Below are 12,205 nucleotides of genomic sequence, written 5' to 3'. Positions count from 1 at the left end.
CAGGAAACCCCTCCTCCTCAATTGCCTTTCTCCTTTCTTCACTGCATATATTCCAGCTCATTACTCCCCTCTTCTCAAATTCACTATGTAGCAGCACTTGGATTAGTGCCAGGATCTAACACCTCAGGCCCTTCAGAAAAAAAAAAAAGAAATGTATTTTTGTCTTTTGTTAGCTTTTTAATAAATTCTGCTTTATTCAGGGTCTGAAGTTTGTTTATTTACATAGCCACCAATGGTTAACCAATGGGGAGCAAAAAATAAAAATGGTGAACAAAAGATCTTCCAAATATCTGAAGCAGGGGTGAAATGCTCCCGGTTCGGACCGGATCACCCAATCTGGTAGCGATGGCGGCGGGTGGTTCAGAGAACTGTTAGCAAAAATCCCTGTCCCCCCCCCACCATGCCCAGCTGAGCCGCACGATCATCAGAGGCACTTTTTTTTTTTTACTTTTAAAAGCATTTTTTCTACAACCTCTTCCGACGAAAAAATGCTTTTAAAAGTTAAAAAAAAAAAGCCTTTGATGATCGCACGGCTCAGCTGGGATAGTCAGAGGCTTTTCAAAGCATTTTTTTCTGCAACCTCTTGACCAAAGAGATGGTTAAAAAAAATGCTTTGAAAAGTCTCTGACCATCCCAGCTGAGTTGCCTGATCGGAAGAGGTTTTTCAAAGCATTAGAAAAAAGTTTAAAAAGTTTTGCTTTGAAAAGTTAAAAAAAAAAAAATGTTGGCCACGCCCACCCAGTCACATTAACACCCCGCCCCCTTGCCAAGCCATGCCCACAGAACCGGTAGTAACAAATTTTACATTTCACCCCTGATCTGAAGGGAAGTTATTCCATAAAATAGCGGTCCCTAAACTTTCCAGCTTTGCGGACTGGCAGGGGAGGGGGAGAGGGGACGGTTCCGTGCAAACAGTGGGCGAGGTTGCGTGTGCATGCAGCTCCATTTGTGCAATTGGTGTGCATGCATGCCACTGCGCCTGCATGCTTACATGCTGTTTCCTTGGCGCAGTTCCAAATGGGCCACAGCCCGGGGGTTGGGGAGCCCTGCCATAAAGCATCCATGATGACAGGGAAGACATGTCTAAGTTCCTCCAGGTGACACTGGGATAGATGATCCCACAGGTAACTTGGTTTTGTGCCATGTAGTGTATTAAAGGTGAACCAGTAGATTGATTGACATCCATTGGGAATCAATGCAGGTCAGCTAACAGTGTGTTAGATGGACATGCCCTAGTGCAGGGGTCAGCAACCTGCGGCTCTGGGGCCAGATGTGGCTCTTTCACCCCTCTGCTGCGGCTCCTTGTCACAACCACCAATGTACGACACCCACCTGCCCGCGATTTATTGAGCTTTTCAACCCCCGGTAGGCCAACCATGGATAAATCCAAGAATGGAAAAGTTTCAGAAGAAAACAGAACGCTTAATTCAACTGCATATGCTAGTTTTGTGGCTGCTCAAAAAATAGGCACGGGAAGGGTTTTGTGGCTCCCGATTTTTTCTTTTCTGTGGGAAACAGGTCCAAATGGCTCTTTGAGTGTTTAAGATTGCAGACCCCTGCCCTAGTGTGATCAAGACTACACATGCTCCTACATTCTAGACCAGTGATGGCTAACCTTTTCCAGACCGAGTGCCCAAATCGCGTGCATAAACCCCCAAAATGCAATGCACGTACGGACCCCTGGCATGTGCCCCGCCCCCATGCAAGCACCCCCGTGTGTGCATGCACCCCGCCCCTGCGCATGTGCACAAGCCCACCGCATACACCCCACCCCCACACATGCATGCACGTGCCCCCACATGTGCCCCGCCAGTCGTGCATACGTGGCAGAGACCTGATGACCAGCTGGAGGCACGCGCACATGTCCGGTGGAGCTGAACTAGGGCAATGGTTCGTGTGCCCACTGCGTGCCACCTGCGGCATGCGTACCATAGGTTCGCCATCATGGTTCTACACCAACTGAAGCTTCTGAATACTCTTCAAGGGCAGACTCCTATTTAGATCATTGCAACAGTTCAATCAGGAAGTGGCTAAGGCATAAGCAACCACAAATGTCACTTTCCAAACTAGAAATAGGCACAACTGGCCCAAAAGATAGATCCGTGCAAAGCTGTTCCTGGCCACATCTGTACTAGCTCCTGAAGCAGGAGCCATAAGTTTACTAGACTACAGATCAGATTTTCTTCCTTCTACAAATTCTAATTCTACTTTGGGACGGAAGTTTGATACAAGATATGACGCTGATGGCTTCTAGAATTTTTGCTGGATGTCGAGTTACAAAAACAAAAATACATAACTCCATCATGAAAGATGTATTCCATTCCACACTGTCTTTCAAGTTGCAAGATGTCCACCCTTATATAAGAATATGAAATCAGCAACTAAAATAATGGAGTTATACATAAATGGCACACTTGGGATTACAGAGGGTCTAAAGAACAATGAGAGGGCTGATTTATTGCACTGAGGCCCAATTACTTACATAAACACTGCAAAAGGCATTATAGGTAGTCCTCGACTTATAACTTCAAACAGCAATTGTTTGAAGTTCTGACAGACCTCCCCAGGGGTACTTACAACCTGATGACCATCCCCCTCTTCCCCCCCACTTCATGGGCACATGACTCCATTTCAGGCACTTGGCAACTGGCCTGCATTTGTGGCCATTTGCAGTATCTTGTGGTCACGTGACTACTTTTTATGATAATTTTTGTCAATAACTCACTTTTTTTTTTTTTAATTTGATTTATATGCCACCCTTCTCCGGAGACTCAGGGCGGCTTACAATGTGCTCAGCAATAGCCTTCATCCCTTTGTATATTTATACAAAGTCAGCTTATTGCCCCCACAACTGGGTCCTCGATTTACCTACCGTAGAAAGGATGGAAGGCTGAGTCAACCTTGAGCCTTGGTGAGATTCGAACCTGCAGTAATTGCAGGCAGCTGGTCTTAATAACCATCTTAATAACAGGGTGCCTTAGACCACTGTACTACCAAGGCTCCTTGGTAGTAGGATTTACTTCTGGTTTTCAGCAAAACTGGTCCACAGCGAACATAGGTTCCCTTAAACAATGTTTGCTTTACAACTGCCACATTTGCTTAACGACCGCCACAAAAAAGGTGATAAAATCAGGTTGATGACACACTTTATGATCGTCAACACTTAACGACCATGTTGGGCAGGCTCCATTATGGCTATAGGTGGAGGACTACCTATACTGCACAGTATAAAACTTGGACAACCATCACTTCCTGTTACCTGTAACGTGTAGCGTTCTATTAATTCCCGGTCCAACGGCCTTGCCACAAATACTTCTCCATAGGTGCTGTTGGTTGTACGGATTTCAAAAGCTCTGCCTATATTTCCCAATACCAGAGAAAAAACAACCTGCAAAAAAATAATAAAATATAAATATATATGGTGAAAGTGTGGAAGAAGAGAGGAAGTGAAGAGAATCAGTCCATTCGATAGAAGGTAACAAAGTATATACTTTATTTATCATTGTTTTATTTTTCTTTTATGGGGTGGCAAGCCAAATTCTGTCCTCAATTATACTTCTAACCCTTAGACAAGACGCTTTCTCCTGGAATTATTGGATGTGCACATGTACACAATTAAAAATGAAGACTGGTTATGTAAAACAATATTGCATTGTTTAAAAAAGAAAAACAATATTGGATACTTAACTGCAGAGGAAGCTAAATTAAATCCGGTAGCTGGACTCGGTGAATATAAAAAAAACCTAGTGAAGCAAAACTGATATGTAAATGGTCTGAAGAGATATCAAGTGAGTTTGTGAATGCTATCTTTGTCTTTGGAATTAATATCTCCAAATTAAATTCAAAATGAAGCGTATGAAAGCAAATGTTACCCATTAAGAATGAAACTCCCGGGTGTTCACAGCTACCTCAGGTAGCAAATTAAAAGAAAGAAATGTGCCGCACCTTAAATGCAAAGAGCTTCCTGTTTTAATATTGCAAGGAGTTCCTTTTGGTGCAATGAAGTGGTGGGGAAAAAAAAAATTCATCTGAGGTTTTCTTTGCAGCCTTTTCAAGCCCATTGTCCTAAGTCAGCTGTTAAGCAGCTTCTGGGCACCAGAGGAAATGGTTTGCAATGCTGTTTTTTCCTATGTTATTTCACAAGCCACCTGGCTTACCCATCGCCTTAAGCGACATACAGCCTGAGTTATCTTACTTTCTAAGACTAAGAAGTCACACTGAGCCGAAGGGAAGGAGAACACATGGTATTCAAATTTATGAGATGGGGAGTGACTCATTCAGTGCTGACTAGTGATGAGCATTTGGTGAGCTCCAAAAATATTTAGTACTGTTTTTGCCAGCACCAACTTCTACATGGTCTCCTCAAAAGAATAACAGATGAACTGAAGAAACAGTGTTGACAAAGACTTCTATTAAGCCAGCGAAAAGAAAGTTGTCATTTCAGCCTTATACAGTAGTGGCCAAAATTGTGGAAACCTTTTGGGAAAAGTATATTTTCTAAAACTAGCTAATAACACCACTTTTTTGGGGGGGGAGTAGTACCATAAAATTATATCTCAATGGAAAGATAATTGAATCAAGAATTTAATGCAATAATTTTTATGAAGGATTTACTATTAGAATAGCAGTGACAGTATAAAGAAGAAAAGTGAAACACGTAGAAAAAACAAGATTTACAAAAATTATCACCATGTCAGTTAATAGTTGGGTAACCTTTAGCATGAATTATGGCCTTACAATGTCTTCCCATGGAGTGAACCAAGTCTTTTAGTTCTGCAGCTGTTACAATGTGAAACCAAGATTGAATGATTGCTTCTATTAACTGGGTTTTATTGCTGGGTCGCTTCTGACTAACAAGTTTCTTTAGTCGGCTCCATAGATTTTGAATGGGGTTAAGATCTGGGCTATTCCCAGGCCATTCCAGCAGTGGAATATGATTATCTTGAAACTCCAAAAAAAGTGGCGTTTTTAGCCATCAAACCTCAAAAATACACTTTTCCCAAAAGTTTTCCACAATTTTGGCCACTACTGTATATTAGAGGAGGGGGAGGAATAGCAACCCAGGACAAAATTTATCCTCTTCTGGTGCCAGTAATGTAGGGCCCGTGGGAGCAAGTATATCTGTCTGTGACCTTTTGCATTTCATTTAGTCTCAGGAGAAATCTCTGAATTAGCAGCAAATATTAAGTTCTTTTTTAAACTGCACTTTATATGAAGTTTTTTTTTATCAGAGCTGAAAAGCCCAAGGTTATTGAATTCATATAAAGTGCAGCTTAAAGAAGAACTTAATATTTGCAGCCAATTCTTCACTTTTTTTTTTTAAACAGCAATTTGGTTAAAAGGTAAAATTCACAACAATAAAAGTTAATACAAAGTAAAAAAAATAACAGAAAAAAAGAAAATGTACAGAAAAGAAAAAAAAAAGAAAAAAGGAAAATAGGAAAGAAAAAAAAACTAAAAAGAAAGAAAAGGAAAAGAAACCTATATAAAAATGAATTTAACATTCATTCATCACAAATATAAGAATTTTAATAATACATAACCTTCTAAAATACAACAAATGGTTTATTCTTCTTTAAAGAAACTCATAAAACCTCATCATTTCAGTCCTAATATCAGCAAAAGTCTATTAAGGATTACCAGAGATAACAAGATAGTGTATCTATTTTAAACTTGATCAAATAAACCAAATTTATATTCTTTCATTTTACTTCTTGATGTTTATCCGCTTCCAATACCGGATTATAAACAATCAAAGTCATACATTACTAATGCACTCTGCAGTTTTTCATAAGTAACTTGTAGTTTGTTGATGCAGAAATTAAGCATCATTTACTTCTAATGCTGTGCACATTAAGGAAGTGGACAAACATCACATTTCAATACCCACTGCTACAATTTAGGAACTGTATACTGTGAAGTGATGGAGTCACAACTACCTGTCCATTGTTCCCTGCATCGGGATCTCTGGCCAAAACCAGAGCAATTCGACGTCCTACAGGGCTGTCCTCTGAGATGCTCACAGAAGAGTCTGAAGTAATGTCGAACTGTGGGCTGTTGTCATTCTCATCCAATATGGTGATAGTAACCTGCCAAGTGGAGGTGGGTATGAATAATACTTTTGGTAGACAGGAGGCAAGCCAGCATTACAGAGAAATAAATGATGGTAAGTTAACAGTGGACTTTTTCAAAGCCAGCTTCTATATATATCGCAGTAGAACTGAAGTTGGCCCTGATATCTACAAACAGGACTCCTGAATCTGTGATTTGCACCATTCCTAACAATCAAACTGTAACACTTGTTTTTTTTTCCCATGCACTTTTACACAGCTTTCCTAGCAAAATTATTATGCTTTTAGGATTGTTTAAAGGCATCGTTTACATCAAAGGAGGGAACACTTATTTGAAAGACCACTTTTTTAGATTGAACAAAACAGAAACCAAATCTAATATCTGTTTAACTTGGGAAACTCACCCCAGCTTTAGCAAGGTTTTATATCAAGGGTGGGCAGGATAGCAAGCTATTTGCAGGTAATGCTAATTTAAGGATCCCACTAATTAGCAAACAAATTGACAAACTTCCCATTTGATAGGGAGGGCCCTGCTTCACTGGCGCCATCATATAAACTAATTGAGACCAGCAATGCTTGGGAAGTCAAAGAAATAATGACTTCATCAACTCTCCCAGCAACACTAAATATTTTTACTGTACAGTGTGAGCCGTCTCTTAATAACTGCACTAACGTGTTAGGCTGTTAGGGATATATTGCAGCCGCAGACATGCGTTAAGAATCAATGTGAGTTAATTTTCGGCCAGTAGTTAAGGAAATGCTGTCATGTCTAAAAATAACAGAGCTTGTAAACACACTCTACTCAAAGGAGGAGAACATGGGTGTATTTGTGAAACTGTATCTGGCTAAAGGTTTCAAAGACAGAATTATCCAAGATAGCTGATTTCTGAAGAAAAGCTCGGGATCCGTTTCTTTTTCTTTCACTGGATGTGTTTGTGACAAATCTTTTTCTCTCCTTGCTAAAACTTGTATCTCAATGCAAGCCATGCTCTGAAATCTGTTCATATCAATGTTGGCAGTGATCTACACTCAGAGTTTGACTTTCTATTCTTCCAGAGGCAATTCAGTGTTTGAATGGTCCTCTACAAACCCATTCATGATCAGGGCCTCAATATTAGTGGAACCCCTTCCCTTTAATTATAGGTTGTCCTGACTTATAACCACAATTAAGCCAAAAAAAATTCCATTGCTAAGCAAGACAGTTGTTAAGTGAGTTTTGCCCCATTTTGCAATCTTTCTTGCCCCCATTGTTAATCACTACAGTTGTTAAGTTGCTAAAACAGTTAAGTGAATAGCAATACTAACTTTGTAGTAAAGTGCTTTACAGTCCTCTCTAAGCGGTTTTATAGAATCAGCATGTTACCCCCAACAATTTGGGTCCTCATCCACCTCGGAAGGATGGAAGGCTGAGTCAACCTTGAGCCTGGTGAGATTTGAACTGCCAAATTGCAGGCAGCCGGCAGTCACCAGAAGTATCCTGCAGTACTACACTCTAACCACTGCGCCACCGTGGCTCATAACCTGACTTCTTTATTGGTTTTGCTTGTCAGAAGGTCGCAAAACATAATCAAATGGCCCTGGGACACTGCAACCATCATAAATACATACTAGTTGCCAGTTGCCAAGTATCCAAATTTTGACCACATGACCATGGGGATTTTGCAGGGGTCGTTAAGAAAACGATCACAAGTCACTTTTTTCCAGCGCTGTTATAACTTCGAATGGAATGGTTTTAAATCGAGGACTACCTGTATTTCTGTCCCTATTATAAGATCAGGGAAAAAATATTCCAGGTCCCATCAATAAAACAAGGACATCTTTTAGGTTCCAGAAGAAGGCATGCTTTTTCTGCCACTGTCCTTGTCTTTTGAAGCAGAAGCGCCTACACCTAAGGTCCATTTGGTCCTGATGTGGCTGTCCTTTAAGAAGTCTCAAAGACCTAACTCTTCTCATAATCATTGCTCCAAGAGGGATTAGAAAGCTATGTTCAGGGCGCCTGTCCTCCCAAGGCATGGTTGTCTTATTATCCTGAATCTTTAGTTTTTCTTTATTTATTTTTTCAAGTTTTTTATTTTATTTTACATATACATATTAATGCGTGAACAGTGTGACACCTGGGTGTAATACATTCTAATACAAATAAAACTAGAAAAATTAATCATAGTTATTACATTCAAGCAACTTATATGTTTCTAATACTAATACACATTTATATTAAGTTGTAGTCTATTATTATTTAATTATTTCATGTTTTAATATATTACTCTAGTACCCCTTACCATATTATTTGATCATACATAATAATACCACCATTCAATTTCTAAGCTTCCCTCTTGTTATTGCTTTTATTTTATTATGTAACAATGTATACACTAATATTCCCCCTTCCTCTTATTTCTATCTCTATTCTAAATTTTAATAATGTCATCCTTTTATTAAAAGACGTTTTCTTTCTATCCAACATGTCTCACCCATTTTGGTGCTTTGAATCCTGTTCATTTTTAACTTTTTTTTTTTATTATTTGATTTATATGCCGCCCTTCTCCGGAGACTCAGGGCAGCTTACAATGCGCTAAGCAACAGCCTTCATTCTTTTGTATATTTATACAAAGTCAGCTTATTGCCCCCACAATTGGGTCCTCAATTTACCTACCTTAGAAAGGATGGAAGGCTGAGTCAACCTTGAGCCTTGGCGAGATTCGAACCTGCAGTAATTGCAGGCAGCTGGTCTTAATAACAGGGTGCTTTAGACCACTGTACTACAAGGCTTACCTCCCATAGTTCACTCTTTACATCTATTTGTATTAAGATACAATCATTCATTACTTCATTATTCAATGTTTCAATACACATTTCTAATACCAATCCCAATATTATTTAGACTTATTTAGATCCAATATTATTTAGACTATTATTGATATTATTCTAATACCAATCCTGATATTTTTAGACATACAAAATTATTCTGATTCTTTAATTTTTATATATTGATGTTTTTAATTATTTCAACTGGCCAGAGTTGCTTGGTGATTAGGTGGCCTTCAAAACTGAATGAATGTGAAATTAGTATAAACAGGAATCTCTTGGACGACACACAACATCTTGGGCAATCCATTGGCCACTTTCAATTTTCACTTTCTTTCTAGGAATAGCCCTAGATCAGTGTTTCTCAATCTTGGCAGCTTTAAAATGTGTAGATTTTAATTTGCATTCCCCAGTCAGCGTGGTATAATAAACATTCTTACCTTCTATTGGATGGAAGCACAAATGTGGATACAGAGAAGAAAAGAAACAAAGAGGGATTAGATTTCTATCCTTTAAATAGGATACATAAATTCAGGATTTTGGGAAAAAAATATTATGTGCCAGAGACATAGATTCAAAGAACAATGTAAAAAATAATAAGTCTTTGTTATTGCTTTATCAATCTCTCCTTAACCATCAAATAGGTGTGGTCTCCTTGATCATTTATTCATACATTTCTTACCCAAATTCCACTTAGCATTCTCCATGCGTGCTGATGCATCACAGATAATAATCTTTATTTCTCCAGTATTATTTGTCTAAAATGGGAAACTGCCCTTGGGCCTTAAACTATATCTTCCCATTCTCCCATTCTTGCATGTATTCCTCTCCCCCACCTCCACACCAGCATCTGTGCTTAGCATGTAGCACATACTCGCATTTTGAGTCAAAAGTAGTACAAAAGGGAGAAAAAGAAAAACAAGGGTGAGGTTAAAACAGAAAATGCCCATCCTATGTTTTTTATGCAGAAGGGAGGATGCTAAGATAATTTTAGTCCATGTGTTTTGAGTGTGTGGTTTCTTAAACCATCTTGAGCTCTAAAAATTCTATGAGTAAGACATCTGTAGGAAAGAATAATAAAATATGTGAGCAAAAATCTCCTGGGATATTATCTGGACTAAACACAAATTACTTTTAAAATGTTTAAAATGTAGAATAATTTCATTAAAATCTCCTCACTTGATAGTCAGAAAAGTCAATCTAAAGTAAATGAATCTAAGTAAATCCAGTGTAAAATGTGATGATTAAGAAAGTAACCCAATCAGTACTTTTATAGAAAACAATTCAACCCAACTATACTTTGGCCTTAAGGAAGTAATAAAATGGTTAACAATCTTAATTTTTCAATAGGTTTCCAGTGTTAACATAGAGTAGCTTATTAGCTATACAATCCACACATCCGTCATAACACATGGTGTGATTCTAAATACATTTGGTGTCTTCAAGAAGACAGCCACAAACACTTCCCACCCACAAGAATTGGTAAGAATTCGTAAAAAATACTCCCCAATATGTTGGAAATGTGAGGTGGATCTAGGGTCATACTACCATATGTGGTGGGAGTGCTCAAAAGCAAAAAGTTTTTGGCAGCAAATAAGGAGCTGGTTAGAAGAGATATTAATGTTCAAAATAGAAGTCAAGCAGGAATTTTTCTTACTGGGCATGACAGATGGCAAATATGACAAAAATGTAACCTATTTAATATTGCATATACGTACCGCGCCAAGATTAGCATTTGCTCAAAAATGAAAATGTAAAGAAATACCCTCAGAAGAAGAAGTAATACACAAAATTTACAGCTGTGCAGAGATGGACAGACTTACTTTAGAACTCAAAGACAAAAATGAATCAACATACTATGAAGTCTGGAATAAATTTTATAATTGGTTAGTTAAGAGGAAGAATGCCAAAAACAAGGGATAATGAATGTCTGGAAATGTATATATCAATGTATATCAATATATCAAGGTTGTTGTGACTCTGACCCTCGAGCCCGTCTTATCAGAGGGAGAAGACTCCGAAAGTGAAGGAGAGGAGTTGGCAAGGCCTCCCTCTCCAGAACCCTTCTCTCTGGCAATGCTTAAGGTGTCCTCCGAAGGCCAAGAGATAGGCCAGGAGCCAGGCACTTCCGAGCAGCCGCAGTTAGACAGCGACGGAGATGAGTCTTGGCTGGATCCCCGACAGCGTCGGAAAGATAAGCACGCGCAGCAGAGAAAGAGGCGTGCCAGAGATTAAGCTGAGTCACTGGACCACACCCCACAGGGGATAAAAGGGGGTGTGGTGGCCATTCAGGCCTTGTGACGGACAAAACTGAAAAGCTAGCAAGTCATACTGCGTTTCTGGAACTTTGTTATATGCCCTCCTTGGATTTATTATGGACTGGACTTGACAATTCTTTGGCTTTCTGGACTTATTTTGGTGTATCAGACGGAGGAGAAAAACCTCCCTTTGTGAGTAAAGTCTTTGGCAGGCAGCTACTGGGTTGCTGCCAATTCTGTTATCTCAAAGGAATTCCTGACTGCTAGTTTTATTAACTCCTGGCTGACTGTTTGTGTGCGTGTGTGAGATGGGGACAGAACAAAGGTATATTGAATTTGTGAATGTAATATAGGTTTACTAAATATATGTATAGCTGTTTAGGAAGTAAAATACTGTATACTTGATATATAATGAAACAGGAGATATGTAAATTTGTATATAGATTAAGGAATATATTACTTATTAACTTGAATTTGACACAAATGTTAGAAATCAGAGACGTTGAGCAATGTCCATTGTTTTACTTTTAAAACTAATAAAATATTTTAAAAAAAGAGAAGAAGACAGCCACAAAGAACCGTGCTACAGTGTGGCGAGAGTTTTAAAATGGAAAGAAAAAGGAAAACAAAACTTCCACTCTTCTTGCATATACTAAGGAACATTCCCCCAAAACAATCTTCAAAGTTTTTTTTTTTTACTCTGTTCCCATCTTCAGAGCAAACCAGAAACCTTCCATTTCTGGAGGATGAACAACTTCACAACAGTAGGTTGTGGTACAGTAGGTTGTACCAGTGGTAAGTAGGTTGTAATTTTAGCTAAGTGTAAGGAAAACAAAAACACAATCTTGGACAGAACAATCAGTTCCACATTTTCTCATGCTACTGTTGTGGCTCCATTGCCTGAGCCTGGGCTATCGACAAATGCAGACTCTGAGAGTGAGGGAGAGGAGTTGGCAAGGACTCCCTCTCCAGGACCCTCCTCTCTGGCAATGCCTCCGGAGGACACCGAAGGCCAAGAGATAGGCCCAGAGCCAAGCACGTCCCTGCAGCCACAGGTGGACAGAAACAAAG

At 39.2% G+C, this 12,205-nt stretch overlaps 1 protein-coding gene across 1 annotated transcript in view; it reads right to left on the bottom strand.

Annotated features, from left to right (window-relative positions):
- Nucleotides 1-12,205, bottom strand: part of CDH23 (cadherin related 23) — a 639,510-nt gene that overhangs the window by 121,432 nt on the left and 505,873 nt on the right. The window contains exons 33-35 of the mRNA XM_070946306.1: nt 9,317-9,319; nt 5,940-6,089; nt 3,260-3,388 (exon numbers count right to left, since the gene is read on the bottom strand). Of these exons, the coding sequence (XP_070802407.1) occupies nt 3,260-3,388; nt 5,940-6,089; nt 9,317-9,319 (282 nt within the window). The remainder of the gene's footprint in view (nt 1-3,259; nt 3,389-5,939; nt 6,090-9,316; nt 9,320-12,205) is intronic.

This window comes from Pituophis catenifer, unplaced genomic scaffold, assembly GCF_029215685.1.
Source record: "Pituophis catenifer annectens isolate HBS135680 unplaced genomic scaffold, rPitCat1.0.hap2 SCAF_6, whole genome shotgun sequence".
Taxonomy (NCBI): domain Eukaryota; kingdom Metazoa; phylum Chordata; class Lepidosauria; order Squamata; family Colubridae; genus Pituophis; species Pituophis catenifer.
Note: the sequence above shows the minus strand (reverse complement) of the source record. Positions and strands in the feature narration are given on the sequence as shown.